Raw genomic sequence first — 24,984 nt, 5'->3', positions numbered from 1 at the left:
GTCCACTCATTTCCATAGCTTCCTTTTCTGAATGATTTTCTATCATTCAGAGCATTCAAGACAGTGTTTATGGGTTTGTGGGAAAGATTTACATGTGTCTGGAAACATAATGGTACACAAGAATTGGCATGAGATAATATAGCTGATGAAAACATCTCCACAGCGAGGGCTGTGAGCAGTCATCAGGACAGTACTCACAACATTTCCTCCGTTATTCAGGGATTTTATGACTTCCTCTCTTAATGGCCTTTTCATCATAGCGCCAGTTCATTGGTCTGTGAAAGTCAAATGATGAAATCTTCAAGCTTCTCATGAATCAGCACCGGAGATATGCATCATAAGAAATTGGGTTTCCATGTTATTTTACACTTGCATCAATTTACATTGTATAGAGCCACTTAATGCATGTAAAATTGTCACGTGCAACAACAAATTATCTGGTTTTCATCTCATTGTGTGATTGATGAAATAAGATGCTGAGACAGTGTTCTCAATATTTCTTAAACTATGGTGCCATCAATTTGCTTTGTCTTTTTCCACCAGCCTGAGCCTCCATCAACAAACAAGTGGCAACTAGATAAGTGGCTAAACAAAGTTAATCCTCACAATAAAGCACTAATTAGCACCCAGTCAGACAGTCATGGGCTTAACAGCTCTCAATCTGATAAAGTCCAAGCCTCAGACAACCAGAGCTCCAGCAAGAGCAAGCCCACCACAGCACTGGCACCAGCAGAACCCAAGGAGAGAACATTGCTCAGTCCTATCAGAGAGAAAGCCAAACCCAAGACTGGTCAGAAGGCTCCGGACAGCAAAAGCACCAAGGTAAAATCACCAGCCTCGGTGGAGCTTGCACCCCCCAGGAGAAGCACTGGAAAGAAGCAGCCCAAAAAGGTGGAGCGATCTTCCAGCTGCGAGGAGCACAACTGGCCAAGACCAGGAAACTCAAGTTCTACCCCAAAAGAGAAAGAGCCCCCGCCTTTAGAACTGCCAAAACCTAGAGGCAAGGGCCCTGGGGTCAAGACGGCACCAAGAAAGGAACCACGGACCACCACAACAAACACTGCACCAACGAATATCACACCGGTTCAGGATAAAAAGAAGCACAGAGGACCAAACAAGATCACCCCCAAGTCTAAGGAGTTCATCGAGACAGAGTCTTCTTCATCCGAGTGTCATTCTGATCCTGAAGAGCTCACCAAGGTTCAGCTTCCCTGTCCCGGTCCCAACACCCTAAACCTGAAATCCAAGGATTGCAATAGCAATATCCTGAGTGTTAGCAGCCTTACCAGCACAAGCAGCACCTCTATTCCTGATCCAGGTGCCTCGGATCTCCTGGAAGAGCCCTTCTTTTCTCCCATCCCTATTGTACAAAGTGAACTATTGTCACCACTAAGAGATTTTGAGGACATCAAGTCCCTTTGGGTTAAGATTGAACTCAGCTTCCTATCACGGATCCCAGGGCAAGACCCCCCAGAGCCTCCCTCAACAAAGGCAGAGTGTCGGGAGATCAGTGTCAAGCACAGACGGCAACAGTCACCTGCCTCTATCCCTGCAGAAAAGAACCCTAGTAAATCCAAGAGGAAACACAAGGCAAGTGTTCAATGTTCTCACTCTCTTTTCATGCACTATAATTATAAAATCAAGGGCTGCAATTGCAAAATAATCATGTAATTATTATTTTAAACAATTAGTCATTTAGCAGGTCCTTTAAGCGACATTTACTTCTTCCATGGAAGAATTCCTTTGGAGTGCCTTGTTGAAGGACACAACCTTGATAGCTGAAGTATCGCCTCTTGACAAGTTCGAATTGTACAATTAAATAGCAACCCAGGTATTTAATGGGCAAAGGTTTTTATTGTTTTTATAAAATAATATAGTATCTCATCCAGTGTCATATGTAAATTATAGACCTTCCTGTCTCCAGGAACATATTAAACTCTTAACACCTATGGGTATAATTGGTGACAGCTCATGAAAGACCACTTGTAAATGATCCAAAGATGCATAAATGAAACAGAAACCTCAAGAGGTTTGTTTGTGATTCAAAAAAGTCCCTTTAAAGTCAACGTACAACATCAACACCTGCAGCCAGTTCTCTTTCTTGTTCACTTTAACTGAACTGGGTTTGGTTCATACGAAGTCTACCATATGTGAAAACCAGGGTCGTTAAGACCTCAGTACACAATGTTGCACACTCTAATAGAGATGTCTTCAACCCTGTTCCTGGGAACTCACTGTCCTGCAGAGTTTATCTAGAACCCTAATCAAACAAAACTGAAGCAGCTAAGCAAGCTCCTCAAGATTGCTGGAAAATGCTCATTGGAAACAGGTTAGAAATAAAATTTGCAGGACAGTGGGTCCCCAGGAGCAGGGTTGAAGACCTCTGCTCTAACTTTTCACTGGACCACCTTTAGCTTTGATTATATTGTGCATTTGTTGTGGCAGTGTTTCGACAACATTATGCAACATCACAACATTTATTTCCATCAGGAGTTTAGTTTTTGGCCAAGATTTGTATTGAAATTAGGAGAGTCAATACACCCCAGCACATCCTAAAGACTTTAAATGGGGTTAAGCTCAGAACACCATGCAGTCTAAAAATGCTGGATCAAATATGGACCTAGCGATTGGGTTAAATGTTTAACCCAACCTTGTGGGTAGTTTTATTTAACTCAACTATTATTTATAAATTGTTCTTTGGCTGGATTAAAATGAACGCTAAATTACCAGAGGCATCAGTATTTATTGAACATGTTTTTTAATGTTAATTTCCAGTCTATTTTAGGAATTAATTTTAAGCAAGACATGTTGGTTGTTTTTAACCCAGCATTTACCAGTGGTGACCAATTTATGTATGAAAATGATTTCTCATGCTCATTTAATCACACATGAATATGTCTTCCAACATGGTTGTTTGAGCAATAAAAAAATACACAGTGTGTCAGTTAGGGTTAAAATAGTTGTTGTCAAACCAGTGTTTTTTAGTCAGGTAGTGTAGAATTCACTATTCATAATGTGTTCATGTGTAAAGTACAATTTAAGATTTTAGTGCTATCCTGTTAAAGGTGTAAGTGGAAACTGATTCTTGGACTATAAAATATGTTTTTTTTTTTTTTGTCTTAAAGTAGATGTTTCTAACTGGTCCTTCAGCCTGTTAAGCTAACTAACATGTTAATTTCTGGATGGTGGTAATTAACTTCCATCTCTCTGCAGTCTGAGCACTGTGATGTGATGAGTGGAGGCAAAAAGCTTCGGATGGACAAAGACGCACTTCTGCTTCCTCCTTGTATCTCGCCCATACACAACCACAAGGTCTCCAGCACAAAAGAGTGAGTTTTCAGTACTAACTCATGGCTTGTTGCCTACATTATCACACACTCGTCTTAGGAGCATGACTAATGACTAGCCATTTTGATTCTGATTTTAATAGAAAATAAATATTCTTGTTGGATTTTGTTCAGTAACTCAGTGAACTCAGTGAAGTTTTTGCCACGTATGCACGAAAACACTCAAGATTTGCCATCTCAGCTTAGTAGCTCACCCTGTGTTATGTCCTCTGGGAGAATGCTGGGATACGCAAGAGGAGCAGCAGGTCACCCTTTTGGAGCCGCCTGCCTGCTTTGTCCCACTGCATTACAGTAATTTAACACTGACACCAGCACAACGGCTACTGCTAATTTTAGATATTCAATTAGTGTCAGGCCAGGCTAGAGCCCATCAAAGACACACACGTGACAGGGGTCATATGCTTGTCCTGTCCGCCTGAGTGCCCACCGCACTGCGACACGACTAACGCCAGTGAATCTTCCGATACGATCAGCAGCGTTACATTAAATTATTAGCCACTGTTAACAACTATTACTGGAAGTGTTTAGCACCTCGGGCTATTTACTGTTATCACCTGCTCAGTGTGTTTTAAATCAGCTTGTTCAATGCGTTCACCATTTTAATTGAATTAGAAAAGTAAAGAATGCTTTTTATTTTGTGTTGTTAATTGATGAGACTCTTGTTTTATGGCGTATTTTCATCCTAATAAACCAAAGGCAAAAAAAAAATATGCTGCTGTCCAGGACATTCCGTCTCAGTGGAGCTTCTTTATTTAGCACTTAGGCTAAGTTTAGACAGGTAAGCGTTTATGTAAATGAATTTAGCCAACATGGAGGTGCCACCACCTCCCTCTCTCATCTGTATATGATCTTGTGCCTCTCCTATGTTGTTCTAGAAAAGGAATAAAAGGAAACAAAACCATTTGATCTAAAATGACCCTACTGCCCTGAGGGCTGAAAACAATAAAAGAGAGAGCAGAATATAGCATCATATTTTCAACAAAATTACACCCTGTGTAAAATAATACACTGTATGTCAGTGGTAGCTCCTTTGATTGCAGAAAGAAGCCTTACTCTTTAATTAGGGTTTAGTGTTGTGCTGAGACGCAACATTAGAAGTTGAGCTGAGAGAGTTTCTTTCAGAGAGTACAGGAAACACAGTAATGGACAGAATCAGATCTTGCAGATCAGATAAGTTGTTTTGTCCACTTCTTCATTTCTTAATTTATTGTAACAGCCTGGTTTGGTAGAAGTCTTGAACTAAGGAAGCATCAATGAAATAAAAAGACAAAAAAATGTATACCATAATTATTTCCTACTTGAAACTGCATTTTGCATTATTGTAATTTTAAAGAAATTCAATGTTTTATATATATATATATATATATATATATATATATATATATACTGATGCTTGACGCACGTTGCTATACAATTGCAAGCTATATTTATTTAATTGTTTCATTATATCTTCAATATGAGTTGGTTTCTCTCACAACAACAACAACAACATTTTGCACAAAAAAAAAAATATATATATATATATATATAAATAGGATTTTTTTTTTTTTTCAGTTTAAGCCCAAAGCATCTAATCATTATCTGAGTTGTTCTAGCAACAATCTGTCCATTTGATTTATTTCCCCTGCTCATTAAAATGACGTCTTAATCTACATTTCCACATCAAGGCCTAAAGCACAAATCTAGTATTTTGGCACATGTACAATATATAGTCCCATCAGTTTACATTCACATAAGGTATATCTTACTGTGTTTGCATAAAGACACTTTCTCCCCCCCCCATACCCCTCAGTAGTGTTTAAAACACCACCAAATATGACTTTGAATGTCTTTGTTTTAAGAAATGTTGTAAACACCACAAATGTATTGGCCTACAATAAGTCTTGAAGTGTCTTGCAAGTATACAGTCAGAGACCTTTGACATGTTTTCTTTTTTTTTTTCTGCAAAGTTCTTTAAAGAAGCAACCCCGCAAGCGGGAGGATAAGCTGTTGCCGCCTCTGCTGTCGCCGCTGTCCGATGAGCCTGTGGGCCGCCCGCGGAGAAGCAGCGAATGCAGCTCCCTCAGTCAGGACGGAAACACCTCCACCGTCCCAAACACCCTCCCTTCCACCCGCACAATACCTGCCTCCACTTCTTCATCATCGTCCTCATCACACAAACACCGCAAGGGAGAGAGCAAATCCTTCTCCCATTCCAAGACCAGCGCTGTAAGTCATAGACAGACAGCTAGACTGAGGCCTGAGGCTTTGCTTGAGGCCTTCACCACATTTCCTGTGTTTTTGCTAAACTAATTACCTTCTTGGAAAGGTTTCAAAATAGCCTTGAAGACAAGAGAATGGCTCCCATGTGCCGATCGTCCAAAATCAATCTAGCTAAATGGTCCTAAAAATGAAAACACTGAGTAGATGCAGAACAGACTGAGAGTAAATGGATAGTTTGTATTATTCAAGCTGTTCAAGGCTAATTATCGTTTTAATGTTCTCTTGCTGTTCCAGGAGGAAGACAGTCACAGCAAGCCTTCCGGCGGTTTTCACAGCAATGGTCAGTCGGAGCCAAACCTCTGGTCAAACACTTCAGCCCTGTCCACAGAGCACATGGAGCCCAGGAGACCTAAACTCACATTTAATAACACGTATGTAACAGTAACAATGAGACTGTTGTGGATAATGACTGAGTGAGTCTTGAAATCTTTCAGTCGTATAGCAGCTCTACATATTTCAGGTTCATGTTAATGCACACAGTGGAATGTATGTGAAAACCAAACAGAACTTAATCACACTTTCTATCATTACAGTGTTCACAATGCAGATTACTACATGCAGGAGGCCAAGAAGTTGAAGCACAAGGCAGATGCTTTGGTAAGTCTATTCATGACATGTCTATATGCCAAAACATATACAAAAAAAATAATTATAATTTTTATAAAAGTTTATAACAGTTATTATAGTTTACTGAAACTGAAAATACTTACTTTTATATTATTTATAACTTAATCTACAAAACATAGACAAAAATATTTACATATACAGTAATTTATGAACGCATATAAATAATTAGTTCCTCATTAACTAATTATGTGTAAAGGACTTACAACATTATAAAGCGTTTCCAAAATCAACATAAAAAAAATGTAAATAAAAAATACAGAATCAAAAAATAAAAACAACAAATATACTAAAAGAATCTAAACTTAAATTGAAACTGGAAGATAATTCAACATATTTTAAAAACTATAATAGTATCTAATTTACTAATAAAACAACACTGTATGGAATTAAATACCGAAATAAAAAGCGTTTTAGCATGTGTGGTTTTAGAGTCTTATGTATAATTTGTTTTAATTAATCACATTTTTAAATAAAATCCTAGTTTAAATAACTTTCTAAGCAGAAACAGTATGAATGAATATGGTATAAACTAGAGAAAAAACATTATTATATGTATATATTATAAAAAAAATTCAATTTCTATAGTGAATATAGGTTTTTTTCTAGCTTTGTTCTGCTAAAATTGGTCTTTGTCGATGTGATCTGTATAAAGCATTCTAAAAGGAATTTGGGTTGCTGATAAAATCTTAATAATTCATTGATCAGAAGGTGTGGGAACCCTGATTTGGGTATCTAGGCACCTGAGGGAAACAGTGAGATCTTTCTGAAACTCTAGTGGAGACGTGAAATTATGACCTCTTTTACTAAGCAGAAAAATCTGCCAAGCCAGAGACTCCATTCAGTTCTCATCCAATCTCAGTGCAGCCTAGGAGAAACAGTGATAATAGTGCAATCTTTAGTGATTTTTCTTTTCCGATGGGAAGTTAACACTCAGCAAGAGTAGATGAAAAATTCCTGCCGCACTGCTCTTAACTACACGGACACATAACCCATCCACTACAGAGAGCCATTAGCAAGCTGAGAAAAAGCTCTCTCGACAGACCTTTTATAATTGAAGACTATCCTATCTAGGTGAGTGAAAGCCCTTGTGTCTGCCCTTAGCATCCATAAAGCAGGAGCTTTGTTAGAGATTTACAAAACAGACCCCCAGACCCTCAATAATTGGACCCAGGTAATTATCTCTGGAGACATTGTCCATTATCGAAAGTTACATACTCTCTGTCATAAATCACAATGACAATGTATAGGCCTAGTCATGAATACAAAGTAAGGGGAATTGGCTGCAAGTGTTATGAGCATAGTTGCAGGCATGTAATGAATCCCGGGCGTCCACGTGCCTTGTATTAAAGGGCTCCCTTGAAAACGAAGATGAGATATGCTCTCATTGTTTGTGCTTGTCTGCGGAGCTGGATGCAGTTGGGTTTTTGGAGGCAGTCGTAATGTTGTTTAGTGCTATTGATTGGTTTGTGTTTGAAAATTTAGACATGAGAGTTCAAGTTAGCCTTTATGAGCACATACCGATAAGTCAGGATGAAAAATGTAATCCCTAAATATAGAGAAAAGCACTTTGAACAGCTAAACCACACAAAAGAAACTGTTCTGATTCATAAACTTGCCATGAAGTTGGCCGTAAATCTGCACATTGCCTCACTCTTGGATTACATCTTCTGATTCATCTTCTTACCTCAGCCTAATGGCTTTATTTCCTCCTCCGATGAGATCTGTTTTCCTACATGACTTTACGAGCTTCGAAAATTACCTCAATACTTGTTTTTTTTTTGTGTGTGTGTGTGTGTGTGTGTGTGTGTTTATTTATTTATTTTTTTGCATAATTCTCTCAACCTTTGATTACACTTTTGCCTCACAGATGGACAAGTTCGGAAAAGCTGTGAATTACGCAGACGGGGCACTCTCGTTTATCGAATGTGGCAATGCCATGGAACGGGACCCGTTAGAGGCCAAGTCACCATACACAATGTATTCAGAAACCGTAGAGCTCATCAGGTCAGTGCCATCTTCATGATTAAAAAATAAAAGATGATAACCTACATACAGTTGGAGCAGTCCTCGTTTTATTTACATCAGAGGCAACTAAACTAGACGGTCCTCGAAGTTCATCAGTGTATTCTAAGATCTTTTGCTAACTGAAATATGGTGTCAGTAGTTTTATCATATGTAACTCTTGTACTTTTGTTATTTAAGGTACGCAATGAGATTAAAGAACTTTACCAGTCATTCTGCCACAATAGCTGAGAAGAAGCTCGCTGTGCTGTGGTAAGTTTGCGTTCATGTGCTTGAGTCAGTGATTAAAATGTTATTTATTGATTTATTTATTTTTGAATGATTAGTTTTATGTACTGTATATATATATATATATATATATATATATATATATAAATATATATATATTTTTTTAAGCATGCCAATACACAGGGGCGCTGCACAAGATCCCGGGCCCTATGCATAGGCAGTCCTAATGGGCCCCCTTCCTCTTGAAAATATATATTCCAGACTTTTCAAGGGTCCTTTCTTCCTTTGGGGCCCTGGTAATCAGTACTGGTTTTACCCCCAGTCCGACGCCCCTGCCAATACACATTAAATTGATCAAAATTGCCAGTAAAAACATTTATAATGTTACAAAAGAATTCTATTTTGAGTTAATTCTGTTCTTTTAATTATTATTATTTGTATTTTTTTTTAAATACAAAATGACCTCACCACGTTTCCACAAAAATATTAAGCAACAACGTTTTTCACAATTGATAACAAAAAAAAAATCTTGAACAGCAAATCAGCATATTAGAATGATTTCTGAAGGATCATGTGACACCGAAGACTGGAGTAATGATGCTGAAAATTCAGCTTTGCATCACTGGAATAAATCGCATTAAAAATATATAACAGTAGAAAACAGTATTACTGTATTTTGACCAAGCATTTGAGACTCAATTTACAAAAATCTTATTGTCACCAAACTCTTGAACTGTAGTGTACTTGATAATATTTAGCTGTTGTGACCAGAATATTGCACACAGAGAAAAAAATAAAAAGTTACACTGATTACACTTATTACAAATCAGGATCCACGTTTTAACCGACTGGGCAGAAAATAAAGTTTTGTTTCAAGGCTTCTACAATGAAGACTTAAGAGGAAGAGCTACTCGATTTTACAATGTTTGCAAGACTCATAGAATCATACATTAGAAAGTAAACATTGTGTCCTTGAGGATAATTCTACATTCCACTTTGCAGTTATGCAGGTTATATCAGATTGCCCACCCCTAAATGTCACAGAAAAAGATGAATCGTGCTTCTTTAAAAGTCACTTTAAATGTCGGTTAGATGAACCCTTCCTGACTGAGAGTAAATTTCAGGACAACAATGCACTAAAAAAAGGGAAACGTTTTTCCTTTGCGTTTTTGAAAAGTTTTGCATACACGACAATGTTGTCAAAATGTTCCCTGTTCACACAGATCCACAGTTAACATAGTTTTTTTTTTTTTACTTGCACTTTGAAACCTGTTTTTAAAAGTTACCATTTTCATGTCCCGAAAATGCTGTGGTCATGTAAATAAACACACACACAAAAAAACATGAAAATGTTTACCGTATTTTAGGGCTGCACAATTAATTGAAATTAAATCGCAAAGGCAATTAATCGCAATTATGCAGAAGTAGCATCTCTTATGCATAACTTTCAGTGAAGCACAGTTCTGTGATCAGCAGTAAATCTCCTTCCGAAGGCCAGAGGACGCTCTCGTGCTGTAAATCCAAATATGCCCCAAAGAAGAAATCCAGGAAATGCCTACCATTAAAACTGAATAAACAGAAGATTTAACTGCTTTCATTGATTTAACGTGACTAAAAAACACACGACTATGGCAATATATGGTTTATATATGGAGTTCTTATTATTATAATTTTCATCATAATAAAGTATATCAATATTGAAATGCTACTCGACATAGCCTTTATAGCTGCTTAGAATACGGTTAAACGCGATTTAGCATAGCTTGTCAGAGAGCAATGGCTCTGCGTAGTAAATGCTGCTCCACCTGAAAGCAGGTGATGGAGATTTACTGCTAATCACAGAACCGGCTTTACTGACTAAACGCGCATGACAATCGTGATTAATCCCGTTCGATTACTCGTGCAGCCCTACCCCATTTAGTTAAAAGCGTTGTTGCGTAAACGCCCTCTACATAGCCAGAATGACCCGCCATATGGACTGTATCCAATAGTCTGGGGACATCAAACTAGTGCAATTCTGTTCGCTGAAAAAGTCACACTCAACATACATAGAGGTCAAAATGTGAGTTTCATTGATAACCCAACAGATGTAGTTGTTTTGAAGAAGTGATGTACACTTTAGGGCCTTCAAAAGGGCGTCAGAGTTGGTAATAACACTCCAATGCCGTTCCCCGTGTATCATCAGAAGCTAAATCCAGCGCTTTGCACTAGCAGCCAGTAAAATCTCCTCTCAGCCATCGCTTGACGACAATCATCCGTATCTGGAAGGAAGCTTTAAAACACTGCTAAAGCGCTTAATCAGCTTAGAGTGGATCATTATTCCTGTATTTCATTAAGCTATTAGAGGATAATGAAAGATTTCCACATGGTGACGGCAGAAACATATTCTCGCCCAGATAAAAGTCGCCCGTGCTCTGCCTGCCTGTCACGCGGTGGCGGCTTGTTTATTTTGAATGTCAAGGTTAGTTTTGCGCTTATAGCGAGATGACAGTCATCAGTGCAGATTGGAATTCAGCTGCCAGTCTCTCCAGCTTGTTAATGAAAGCCATCTAGCAGCCGAAAGGGATTTTCAAAGGCTGCTGCGTTTATGATTTATAAACCTGGGTCGAGGACATAATACCATTCAGGCGATATTATATGCATTTAAGAGAGCTGTAAAAACATGTTTACTCTCAGGCTTCAGATATTAGGCCAATATAACCTGTGGATTTTGACCTGTGACGTCAGGAAACATTTCATGCTCAAATAAAGATGCATCTACAAGATCCCATAAAAGCCTCTGACCTGTTTTTGGAGGGACAGACACCTTTGTTTATATATTGATGGGACTTCAGTAGTCTGGATGCGTGAGAAATGTGAGAAAACTAGTTTTTGTGGGGCTCTGCATATGTCCCAAGCATCTGGTGTCTCGCAGGCATACTGTTGAAAGGTCAGCCACCCCATGATACTGGCTGCCTTTCCCTCAGTGCTCATATTGATGCACACTGCTGGTTATCATAATACTGTTGTTGTCAACAAGATACTGTTGATGTCATGACATCAATGAATTCAATGATGAACTGCCTTTAACTGAAAAATGAGTGTTCACTATTGTCATTTAGCATTATTGACACACTATTGTCCTAATTAATGCTATACAGTTGCTTTGACACAATCTGTATTGTTAAAAGTGCTATATAAATAAAGGTTACTTGATTCGACTTGACTTTATGTCCTTGCCATAGACACTATTGGCTCTGTAAATTAGGCTATTAGAATGTAGAAACAGATTTTTGACACTATTTGCTTATATTGACTATAATAGTATCCTATAGCGTATATACTGTACATGCATCACAGGGAATTTTTTTGTTGTGCTTTGTTTATCTGAACACATAACACAATAATTTCCAAGCATACTAACTTACACTAAAAGTACACTAAGCACCAAATAGACAAAATCGGTCATAATGGAAATGATGGCACAATTGTTGGACAGTCATAATTTGGTCATAAGATGGATATACATTTATACAATTTTAACAGTGTAAATATTGAAATTGTTAATGTCACTGGTTTAATTATAATGGGTTTGAAAATTCAGTAAAAATTATGATGGAGTTTTATGTTAAAGATTAGATTGTCTGGGTCTGGAACGAGAATAAATCAAGGCATTTGAAAAAAAAAGGAATTAATGTCAATGTCAATGTCACCTTTATTTATATAGCGCTTTAAACAAAATACATTGCGTCAAAGCAACTGAACAACATTCATTAGGAAAACAGTGTCAATAATGCAAAAATGAGAGTTAAAGGCAGTTCATCATTGAATTCAGTGATGTCATCTCTGTTCAGTTAAATAGTGTCTGTGCATTTATTTGCAATCAAGTCAACGATATCGCTGTAGATGAATTGTCCCCAACTAAGCAAGCCAGAGGCGACAGCGGCAAGGAACCGATATAATAATAATAATAATAATAATAGGATGATAAATATTTTCCAGTTTTAATGTAACATTCACGCAACAAAAAGTTAGTTTCAATAAAAATCAATCCCTGCGTCATTATAAAGCAAAAACACCCAAACATTGCCTTGATGATGCTGCATTAATAGTCCTAACAGCATCTTTCAGTATTCCTTGAATATGTTTGGCAAGATCATAATAGAACCTTAATGAATATTTTCTCTTTTTCAGCAATCGTTGTTTGTCACTTCTATACTTGCGAATGTTCAAGCTGAAGAAGGATCATGCCATGAAGTATTCCCGCTCACTAATGGAGTATTTCAAGGTATACGACCCCGTGCCTCTGTTTCTTTGTTTATTGTAGTTAAGAAACAGAGCTAGAAATCTTCATATTTGTTTGAATAGAATAGTTTCCAAATGCCATTATAAGCATACATTGTCAAACTGTAAGCTAATTATGATTATTAGCATTTGCATGAGACGTAGCATGCTTGGACTTAGTGATTATGTGCTGTGTTTCTAAATGATTTTTATTCTTGCTCACTCAGAATTCTGCAAAAAGTTCCCAAGCACCTTCGCCGTGGGGAGCCAATGGAAAGTACGTGCATTTTCCTCTCTTTGCCCCTTTTGTGTTTCTGCCAGCTTGTGAAAAGATTCCATCATGCTTAAGAACAGCCCTCCAGAATCTTCTTCCCGCTGCCAAGTGGGAAAAAAATATAGTGCGAGATATGAAACCTCAGTCATGGTTACTTGACATCAGAGAAAGGACATGAAGAGATGAACTCTGAGAAAGCAGCATCGCTTCCATGTCAGCTCTATGGCAACCCAGTACCAATGGGGTGAGGCAGTGCAAGAGGTGCTGTGTTTGCCTTTGTGTGTGTGTCTGATCCAGACTCTATCTGGACACTACCCAGGCCCGCTGTTCGGCTGCCAACCTGCCTGTCAAAAGCAATTAGCCTTACCGGCTCGGCCCCTGCAGCCTCTACATTAGCAATAAAGAGCCAGCCGTACGTGCTGTAGCTGTGATCAACACATCCATCCTCCACCTCCTCCTCATCCTTTACCATCACAAATCTTTTTTTTACCTCAGAGGGAGTTTATTTATTTTAGCTGAGCCCTGAAACCAGCCACGAATGGGCCCAGCTGTTGTCAGGGCGCATAATTTAGCCGGCAGAGGCTTGAGTGTGTTCCCATTTATCAGTGGATCACAAGCCACTGAACCAGATTGTTAAGGGTGAAGCACTAAAGAGACCAATGAATATGTTTGCTGATAGTTGTCTGGAGGAACGATACTGTCTGCAGGTTACTGAGATACTGATTAAACGGTTGTTGGGTAAACATAAAGAATCTCATAGCAATGTGAGTAGCTTGTGAAAAAGAAGTGTACTTCAATTAAATCTATATGCAGATAAACTAATATCAATAAAAGAAAAGGCCACTTAGTTGACACTTACACTTTCTTGACTATATTTGTTAACACAGTGTACTTTTAAAAACTTAAAAAAAAAGTTGTAATAATGTAAAATTAAAAATTTTATGTTCCATATGTGGTGGTTATGTCATGATAGAAGTAACGTTGTGACAGAAATATATACATTTATGTCAGAGAAAAAAAAAATGCATTCAAAATCTTTTTTTCTCACAGGAATCTCACAGGAGACTTTTTCAACTTCATATTTGGAACATAAATTATTTAGATATATGGCTTTGATTTTATAGCAATTTTAGATTTCAAAATATTTTGTAAAATATTAATTTCGTGTAAATTAAAAAAAGTATAGTACATTTTCTTTACAGTAAAATTCAAGTACATTTTAAATAATTAGGTTATCGTAAAACCTATTTTGATGTTGATTAACATACTAAAGGATTAAAGCAAGTGCTCGATTATAGATTTATTGTAGTGTGTTATTTGATAATACATTTTTATGCATTTTTTATGGTCTAAACTGCAAATGCATTATTAAAAATTCCTTTTCAAATAAATTATATGCAAATTTTAACAGAAAGGACATTAAAGTATATTTTATTTGACCATAAATGCTTGTCAGAATATTCAGCAGTACAACTATATTTAAAAGAGAATAGTATTATGAAATTAGATAAAAATATGTACTAAAGCTACCTAAATGAGTCAAACAGAACTATTAAAGGGGTTATATAATGTGATTTAAATTTTTCCTTGAGAGATATCCAAAGAGATATTCTTTATAAAAGTAATGAGTCAACCACTGCCTACTTAAAACGGTTCATTCTAACGTGAAGCCGCTGTGTGTTTCGTTTTATGAAAGCGAAACTACTTGTTTGGCCTTCCAAAAGAGGACACGACTAGAAATGAGTGGTTAACTTGTATTTCAACACTTTTCCAGAACAGTCCAACCCAAATATTCAGATGTGTGCAGCGCATTTTATGGAAGATGAGGACTGTTTCCTGAGTAATCAGTAGCTTGCAATGCATCTGTGGCACAACAGTTTCAGTTTCTATAAAAAAAAAGTGAAAGTGAAAGTCGTGACATTTGCCAAGTATGGCAGCCCATACTCGGATCTGATGCTCTGCATTTAACCCAGTTTGCACTTAAGTATATATTTTAATGTTTATAATTTCCATAATAACTACTCATTTTACAAGTATGCTAAAGAGTACTTCTTTTACACAAGGGCAGTCATTACAGCCAATCAAGATGTATATGATTTATATAAAGCTGTCTGCACAGGATATTGAGCCAACGAGATTTCACTGTGGGCGGGGCTGTTGAGCATAACATAACATAAATAGAAACTAAGGTACAAACAAAATGTCTTTGCATGCCCCACTCACCACTTACATTAAATAGCTTGAAATGGTGCAGGAATACGGTGGATTGGATTTCCGGTGGATTGAAATTCTCATTGGTCAGTATTTCATCTTTCTCCCAACAGGAGCACAGGTACCCCATCTCCCATGTCCCTGAGTCCATCTCCTGTCAGTTCAGTCAGCAGCAGCGCTGGAATGATAGGCTCTTCCTCTGCCTCTGGAAGTGTGGCCATTCCCCAACGCATCCACCACATGGCAGCCAGTCATGTCAACATCACCAACAACATCCTGCGCAGCTATGAACACTGGGAAACCGCTGACAAGCTGGCCCAGGAAAGTCAAGGTAGGATTGTTTTCGAGTTGCATTTCAGGATTTATTGTTCACTAGACAGTTTTTCCAAACACTTTTTTTTCTTTAGACTGCAAGTAGAGAGTATAGCTGAGCGATAAATACATATGTATGCATTTACAGTAAGACTGTTGGTGAAAGTGCATTTAAATTATTCAAAAAAGTTCGGGTGTAACCCAGTGGCTATTTTTGTTACAGCTCCTTAAAAATCTCAAAGGAATCTACATTTTTGTAATATCGACTTCAAATTTGGAACAGTAATTTATGTATGGCTTTATATATGGCTTTGATTTTATAGCAATTTTAGATCCCAAAATATTTAGTAAAATATTTATATATAGAATAAAAAAATCTTTAGTCCAGTACATTTATTTACAGTAAACGTAAGTACATTTTAAATAATTAGATTTTAATCTGTGTGTGTGTGTGTGTGTGTGTGTGTGCTTTAAAATATACAACAATTTATTTTCACTCTAAAATGGTTCACAAAATTATTATAAATTTTCAAACGTTGAAATGATTTGGTAAAATATTTCTAAGCAAATATTGTTTTTTTTTTTACTGTGGTCTTACATTCATTAAGTGACATACAGCAGGGGCGAAAATTTCATCTAAATGTTGGGGGGGACAATAAACATAAAATTTCTCATGAGCAAGTTTTGAAAGGGACACCAATAAAACAAATAAAACGAAAGCAAATTTTTACTTAAGGATATGTGTACAGAGAGGAAAGCCTTACTACTTACTTACTTTGCCTTCCTTTGTTCAAAAAGTGGATTCATTCAGTTAGGAAACACCTCAAAACACTTCTCAAAGACGCAATTACTGTTACTGCTGTAGCTTAGTTTTCAACTTTTTTCGTTGGTGAAATAGATCTAAAACAGGCAATATGGTGTCTAAAATGCACTTAATATTAACTTCTTTTTTTATAAAATTATTATAAAAATATAAATCACATTTGTTATGCTTATATCTGGAGAACAACTGCACTCTTAGTATGATGTTATATTAGATTAACTATATTAAATGAAATAAATGGCTCGTGGATTTTAAAATAGATGATGTTACTTTTCTCAGCACTCCTCTGTCACGATCCCCACACAAGAACAGAGGACAGGTAGATCCAATAGCAGTAAGTCTTTTAATAAGGGAAAACCGTACATCAAATCAGTCCAGGCAGGGGTCAAAACCAAGGTGGCAATTAAACATAAAACAGGTACAAAATAAACGGGCAAATACAGAACTCAGGAGTGGTGTGATAAATACAAGGACTCCGTAACACATACTAAAACAGACAGGGTATATATACACAGGGAAATGACAATGCTAATGGGGAATTGGCTGAGTGCAATGATTAATGACCAGGGACAGCTGAGTGCAATGAGGAGACAGGGATTGTGGGGAATGTAGTTCAGGAAGTGACAGACACCGTGGGGAAGGAGGACATCTAGTGGTTACCCAGGGAACACAAACCAGACACTGTGACATAACCACCCCCCCCCCTACGGAGCGGCTACCAGACGCTCCAAGACGTGACCGACAAAACAAGAGGCCAGGAGGGAGGTGGACTGGTGGAGGCTCAGGGGGAGGGACAGAGGGCCAGGTTCATAGAGGGGAACAGAGACAGGAAGTGAAAAAATAAATAAATAAAAACAACAACGCAAGGAGACCAGGGTGGGTCAGAGAGTTCCGGGGCCCAGGGCAGTACCGACAGGGCAGGAATCCAAGGTGGAGCAAGTGGAACTGGGGACCACCGGGACGGCGCATGTGGAACCGGAGCCCACCACAGCCGTGCGGACGAGACAGAAGCCCACCAGGGCTGTGTAGAGGACCACCACAGCCATGCGGTCGAGACAGAGGCCCACCAGGGCGGCGCAGAGGACCACCACAGCCGAGCAGATGAGACAGATGCCACCCAGGGTGGCGCAGAGGACCACCACAGTTGTGTAGACAAGACAGAAACCCACCAGGGCGGAGCAGAGGACCACCACAGCCGAGCGGACAAGACAGAAGCCCCCCAGGGCGGAGCAGAGGACCACCATAGCCGTGCGGGCGAGACAGAAGCCCACCAGGGCAGAGCAGAGGACCACCACAGTGGGATCGATGACCCAGGAGAGCAAGTCTGGTCAGGTAAGGCTGAAATAGAGAACATGAACAAGTTAAGGGTGGCCTCCGTGGCCACGACAGGATCAGTCGAGCGCTCAGAAAGTTCGGCTGAGACGTGGAGAGGCTCTGGTAGTTCAGCAGAGTCGTGGAGAGGCTCTAGTAGTTCTGCAGAGTTTAGACTGGATTCAGGAAGATCAATGGTGACTTGACTCTGCTCATGAAGATCATTGGTGACTTGACTCTGCTCATGAAGATCATTGGTGACCTGACTCTGCTCATGAAGATCATTGGTGACCTGACTCTGCTCATGAAGATCATTGGTGACTTGCATTTGCCCATGAAGATAGTCGGTGACTTGACCTTGCCCCTGACGAACAATGGTGACTTGACCTTGCCCATGAAGATCATTGGTGACTTGACTTTGCCCATGAAGATCATTGGTGACTTGACTTTGTCCATGAAGATCACTGGTAACTTGCCTTTGTCCATGAAGATCACTGGTGACTTGCCTTTGTCCATGAAGATCACTGGTGACTTGACTTTGCACCTGAAGATCAATGGTGACTTGACTTTGTCCATGAAGATCACTGGTGACTTGACTTTGCACCTGAAGATCAATGGTGACTTGACTTTGCCCATGGAGAACACCGGTGACTTGACTTTGTCCTTGAAGATCACCGGTGACTTGACTTGACACCTGAGGTCTCACTGTGGTAGTGCTTAATTCTGGAGTGTCAACGGTGACCTGACCTGACTCTGGAATGTCAACGTTGATCTGACCTGACTCTGGAGTGTCAACGGTGACCTGACCTGACTCTGGAGGGTCAACTGGAACCTGACTCGAGTCTGGAGGGTCAACGGGAACCTGACTCGACTCTGGAGGGTCAACGGGAACCTGACTCGACTCTGGTGGGTCAACGGGATCCTGACTCGACTCTGGAGGGTCAACTGTGACTGTCATCCCGTGTAGAGGCGCTGGACAAGCGGCCATCTTGTGCCATGACTCTGGACCGGCGGCCATCTTGGGAAGTGGCACTGGGCTTGCGGCCATCTTGGGCAGTGGTGCTTGGCTGGCGGCCATCCTGGGCAGCGGCGCTGGGCTGGCAGCCATCTTGTGCAGTTTATCTTGTCCTCTCCCCTCTCCGTCCGCAATGGCGAGACAGCAGCTCCGATCCGTCCCTCACGAGCCCAGGGTCGAAGGGGGCCCATGGTGGAGAGCGATGCCGGACCTCCTGTCGACCACTCACTCCTCTGCGACCTCCCCGGGTCCCACGAAAAACGACCAGGCAGGTTCCCTCAAAACAACTCTTTCTCTCCCGCTCGGTGGCTGGGGAAGAAACATCGAAAAACATACCGCTGGATCTTAGCATGACGGAGTCCTTCTGTCACGATCCCCACACAAGAACAGAGGACAGGTAGATCCAATAGCAGTAAGTCTTTTAATAAGGGAAAACCGTACATCAAATCAGTCCAGGCAGGGGTCAAAACCAAGGTGGCAATTAAACATAAAACAGGTACAAAATAAACGGGCAAATACAGAACTCAGGAGTGGTGTGATAAATACAAGGACTCTGTAACACATACTAAAACAGACAGGGTATATATACACAGGGAAATGACAATGCTAATGGGGAATTGGCTGAGTGCAATGATTAATGACCAGGGACAGCTGAGTGCAATGAGGAGACAGGGATCGTGGGGAATGTAGTTCAGGAAGTGACAGACACCGTGGGGAAGGAGGATATCTAGTGGTTACCCAGGGAACACAAACCAGACACTGTGACATCCTCAGCGCTGAAAGTGAACATTCGATGCTGATTGGTTCCCCTGGCCTCCCCCTCCCCTTCTCTTTCACTAAGCGGTTGTAATTACATCAGCAGATTCGGCACATTCGCGATAGAAAAGCGGAGCTTTCATGTAAAGGTATTACAACTGTGAAATTACAAACAAAAATATACACATTCTGAGATATGAACTGAAACAAATAGTAAATTTTATTTACATTAAATCTTCCTAATTTTCACCTCAAAATTTGGGGGAAACTGTGCCTCCCCTGCCTCACCCGACGAGCCGCCACTGAAACCGACTGAAATCTAAATGCGCACCCGCACTAGTCTAATCTAACATACAAGATTGTATATGCATACACTATGGGTGTGTGTAAGATTTTATTAAACAAACTAAGTAAACGCCTGTATAAAACATGGGTCGCTAACAGCGCAGACTACATCAGTGACAAAAGTAAATTGGTACACCAAAATATTTTTTTTTGGACACGTTTAATAATGACTCAGCATCATCTTTATTAAAGAGAAAATAATCACGTCATCCGATATTTAATGTGAATAAAGTAAGCTTGACTAGTTCCACATCTACTGAAACACGATGTTTTCTCGCACCGGAATGTGTGTGTGTGTCGGTGGTGGTGAGGTAAAGGGAGCAGGCAGTGGACCAAAGCACTGTGAGGCAAAGCAGGGGCAACTCGAGATGTCTACAACTTTTTTTGTTGTTGCTCCGTTTGCATTTGTATTGTTTTACTACTTGCACAGTTAGTTTAACTATATATCATTATATTATTTACAATACACATATTTCAATTATATTTTAGGGGGGGGCAACCCTCAGAAAGGGGGGGTCCGTTTTTTTTACAGCTCTGCATTATAACCAATCACACACAATGATGTTTAGTTATGAAACGAGCAATCAGAGGTGTTCAAATGAATCATCACTAAAATTTGTGTTTTCTTCACTCGCTCGCTGACTGAATTTCTCTTGCTTGTGAATTCTCTCATCAGAAACAACAAAGTGCAATCTGTGAGATATTAATTTCACAGTATAAACAGCTTCAGTGATTTTAATGGTAGTTTTTCAGAGGGCTCGATCTAGACTGTCAGTCAAAATGTTCTTTGATAATGTAACTTGCAAAGTTTTTATTTGCATTAACTTGCAATGTTAAATTCACATTAAATATAATCTCTTCGTATTAAAAATATGTTATGGATTTACACCCATATATGTTAATTAAGTAAACAGACAGCATTTTTTTATGCATATAGATAAAATTATTAGGTTACTTTGACCATCTTCCACTATAGATCGACTTAATCTATAGAGGTGAGAATTGAGATATTTAATGATTATTCAGTTAATGTGTTTGGTAATGTTTCGAATAAAAAGGAACAAATTAATAAAACACAAGTGCTGTTGTGGCTGCTGTGTTTCACATGAAGACCCAGCCCCCTGATAGTCTCTGATAGTTTTAATAATATGACAGGTGCAGTGCATGTATCTATTTGGCTCTGTGCTAGCCAAAGTGCAAAGTAATTTGGCAGATTTGTGATGTCACAGAGCGGTCTAAATCCCATATGTGAGACTGTACGACTCAAAGGGTCAATGTCTTTAAAGCGTTGACAGTTTTTTCTCTTGTTTAATACATTTGGCCAAAATCTAGGAAAGATGCTGTATTGGCTATGACTAAGTGCATGATAGGCTACCAGATCAAGACCCTCTTTTTTAAATTTTTGGAAACGCAGTACTTTATTATTATTATTATTATTATTATTATTATTATTATTATTATTATTATCATCATCATCATCATTATAGGCTAATAAAAAGTTTAATTTCAGTTTAGGAACTGTAATGGCCTAATACCAAGGAACACAGGAACATAAATGTTCCAAATACCAAAAGGAACTGATAAATTTGTATTTTTTTAAGGCCTGCTTTATGTAATTGACCAATATCTGTATCAGTTGTTTTTGTTGAAATCGGTATTGTATCAAGCGAAAAAATGTAAAAAATTATATTGGTGCATCCCTAATAATAATAATAATAATAATTATATATATATATATATATATATTCTAGATTATTTTTTATTTTATTTTTTTACTTTTTTTTTATTTAATAGACATTTTTGGAGTGAAAAATAGTTTCTACACCAGATTTATTCAGTGTACATATGTACATTATTGTCAGAGGTTTGTATCATTTTTAGCTATATCGCACATCAGTATTAGATAGTTAGTTCTCCGCCAACCATTTTCAGGGCTTTTTTGTGTTGCATCATGAAACAATCATTGCAGTAAAGAATGACTTTTTCCCGAATTCCCCCAAAATCACTCTCCTGCGGATAAATCTCATTTGTCTTCACTGTCATGTATCTCAGCGTTATATAAGAATTTCACCTCTCGCACTCGCAGCATTATCAGTGACTCAACGTTTGATACGGCCCACCAGAGAAATTAAAAAGCCACTATGCTAATTGCATTCAAGATCTGATGTGGTTTGTCATTTCCTCTCTTTCTCTCTGTGTGTCCTCTGGAGGAGACTAATTAAAACGCTCTGAGACCCTGCGTGTTGTACGAGGTCTCCCCCGCCTCAGAAATCAGCCATAATAAACTCTCTCTCAACTTCCCCTCCTCGATGTCTTTCCTAGAAATGAATGCATTTAGGTGATGGTGGGTACGAGCTTTTGTCATAATGATAGCAGGATTGGCTAATTATGACAGTATCAGTTCTGACTCTGTAGTCAGCTGTTGTCATCTATTTGCTAATTGCTGCAGTCAAAAGTAGGAGGCAGTGATGTCATCAGATACCTCCATTATCTTCAGGCTGAACTTAAGAAGATTCACCTCGATGACAGGAAAATTTAGTTAAAGATTGATCGCTGGTTTTTTGTTTATTTTTTTGATAATTTGTCTGTGTTCAGTAGAGAAAAATTATTATATTGCATGTCTATCATGTTATTGACATCTTTATTTTAGAATTATCATTCATAGCCTCACGTGTTTTTATTTTCTAACAATGATATATTCAAATAGGATTTCTCATCAGAACTGAATATGCATGTCAAAGAATTTATAAATTTTGCAATTAAACAAAAAATGTAGCAATAACATATAAATAATTTTTCACATTCACTCACTAATGAGAAGTTGCTGATCAGATACAATATGGTTTTAGGTAATTTAGTAAATATTAAGTTATGACTGTTTTATAAAACAATTCATCGAGTTGGACCCAGAATGTGAAAATCGTATACAGATTTTAAATGCACTGAGAGAGATTTTTAATAGCATTCTTTTCTGGAATTCAAATTCTTTAAAGTCTTCAGAACTTTTAAAAAGACTAAAACGTTTAGAAGAAAAAAAATTTTTTTTATACTTTATACTTAATTTTGAAAAAACACAGAAAATAGCAAGGTTTTTCCATGAATAAAGGCAGGATTCCGTCTATTTCCCACTTTTTAAACCACTCTAAAATACAATCACTGGCAAAACATGATCTTTTTTATGATTTGAAATGTATGTGTTGTTTTTAAACAACTCTATTTTCTGTGAACACATGACTACTTTTGTATGCGGTCAACGAGTCAAGATGTTGTAGTTAGTCTGCCAGCAAGTTTCATTTGCTTTATTGTTGGTTTTTACTGTCAATGGCACATAAACAATGGCACTTAATCTCAAAAAGGTTAGCAACACCTGTTATATATAATTTACTCTAGTCATATGTAAAGAAAATAAATAAATCAATGTTGGTCCCATGTTGCCAATCGCTCAGTGTGTCTCTCTCTGTTCTGACAGAGTTCTTTCTGGAGCTGGACTCAGTGATGGAACCGTTGACGCAGCACAGCAGCATGACAGAACTGGTGCGCTACATACGCCAAGGATTGCACTGGCTTCAGCTGGAGGCCAATTTGTTATAGTGCTGGCTCTTCCACTGTACTCTTCCTTTCTCTCTGTCATACTCTCTCTCACTCTCTCCCACCGTTCATCTCTACCTCCACCATCTTTGCCATCTACCACCCTCTGGAACCCTGAGGGAAGTCGACAGTTAACCACTAGCGAGCCTCAGAACTGTGAGTTATTCCCTGGAGGGTGCCATGTCCTCGTTCCAGCTTGATTCCCTTTGAGTGCGTCAGGAAAGTCTTGAGATGTCGTAGAAGGCGGACCTGGAAGGACGGAGCACTACGGGAGGATAAATTTATGCATCTGATACAAGAACATGGTAGCAGCGGGGAAGTTAACAATGTTGTTGAAGAAAAATTCAGCTAGTGATCTCTGTGATGTGGGCCAGGCAAATTTATTTAGCTTTTTAAGGCAGGAGAGGCCAGAAACACACTTTACGCAAGTACGCTAAGATAAGTATGAATGATTGATCAACATATTTCAAGCGCAAAATTCACATGAACATTCTTAAAGTGTGATACTGTGTGTGGCACATAAGCAGTGATAGAGTTACTTCAAATGTCTGTGGGTCAGTGACATTAAGTTTTGGTCCTGTATATTAATTTACACACAAAATAGATAAAAAATGCTATTCATACTTGAAGGGGCATGTTTTAATCAAAGTTCATTTTAAAGCATTAAGTCAGATATGTCAGGGTGATAAAATTATCTTGATTTAATAATGAAAAAAGCCTTATCATGTTTTTTATTTTTTTTATTTTACTTCTTCATCCTTCATATATATAACAAATATGCACTTTTATTCCACAAGGACATATTAAATTGATCTAAAGTCAACTTTACGTCACATAAATAAAAATAAAAAATAATAATAATAGCCTGCATTAACTTGCTAATTTTGACAGCACTAATATATTTATAAATTTGCTTCATTGCTTATTAATATTTGACCAAAAAAAAACTTAAAATAGGAAACAATATCACACAAAGAACCCTTCATCTCAATATTTAAATTGACATCTCATTTTGACATCTAAATACTTAGTTTACTAGATGATCATCAACTGATGTTCTTAGCTAAACCATGCGAGAAGTTTCCTTTCCTTCTGCTGGAAGACTCTGGAACAGGACTGGATATGTTTGGTTTACTCTGATAGCCGCTATAGCACCCCTTGTGGCATGGCTGAGAATACACACACTGGCTGTTGAATTATGAATTGTGCTCTGACAGCTTTCAGAACACGGCACATGGATCCAATCCATATAGCTGCCATTCATGTACTCGCGTAGAGTATATTTCAAGCCTTACCACTGCGAGATTGAGATACACAGGAATTAAAGTACAGATAAATGAGCTTTTAACACTGCATTCATCTCGAACGCATATATTCACCCCATCTGGAGATTCACATGTGTCCATTTGAAATCATGCTTATCTGTCAAGGCTTTTGGGATGACTGTAATGGACGTGTATGGTTGTCATCTATTCTCTCAAACATCACCGTCTTTCTATTTTACTGTGGCACAGTGACAGCTGGCGTCAGTGTGAGCAGTATGATAGGCACATTGGCTTCGCTCCAAAAGACAGACTTCACGTCTTGTGTTCACAGCGTC

The 24,984-nt window shown here is 38.5% G+C and overlaps 1 protein-coding gene across 3 annotated transcripts in view; it reads left to right on the top strand.

Moving 5' to 3' along the window:
• Positions 1 to 23,645, top strand: part of aff2 (AF4/FMR2 family, member 2) — a 221,992-nt gene extending 198,347 nt beyond the window's left edge. For 2 of the 3 annotated variants that reach the window (XM_059516436.1, XM_059516438.1), the window contains 11 exons: positions 544 to 1,590; positions 3,214 to 3,329; positions 5,297 to 5,555; positions 5,844 to 5,980; positions 6,143 to 6,206; positions 8,104 to 8,240; positions 8,439 to 8,510; positions 12,660 to 12,753; positions 12,977 to 13,026; positions 15,348 to 15,565; positions 23,266 to 23,645. In XM_059516436.1, the coding sequence (XP_059372419.1) occupies positions 544 to 1,590; positions 3,214 to 3,329; positions 5,297 to 5,555; positions 5,844 to 5,980; positions 6,143 to 6,206; positions 8,104 to 8,240; positions 8,439 to 8,510; positions 12,660 to 12,753; positions 12,977 to 13,026; positions 15,348 to 15,565; positions 23,266 to 23,387 (2,316 nt within the window). In that variant the 3' untranslated portion in view covers positions 23,388 to 23,645. Of the gene's footprint in view, positions 1 to 543; positions 1,597 to 3,213; positions 3,330 to 5,296; positions 5,556 to 5,843; positions 5,981 to 6,142; positions 6,207 to 8,103; positions 8,241 to 8,438; positions 8,511 to 12,659; positions 12,754 to 12,976; positions 13,027 to 15,347; positions 15,566 to 23,265 lie in introns of all 3 variants that reach the window. The other variant, XM_059516437.1, reaches the window with a different exon arrangement.
• The last annotated feature ends 1,339 nt before the right edge of the window (positions 23,646 to 24,984 follow it).

This window comes from Carassius carassius, chromosome 29 (genome assembly GCF_963082965.1).
Source record: "Carassius carassius chromosome 29, fCarCar2.1, whole genome shotgun sequence".
Classification (NCBI taxonomy): domain Eukaryota; kingdom Metazoa; phylum Chordata; class Actinopteri; order Cypriniformes; family Cyprinidae; genus Carassius; species Carassius carassius.
The sequence above is the reverse complement of the archived record's forward strand: the minus strand, read 5'-3'. Positions and strand labels throughout refer to the sequence as shown.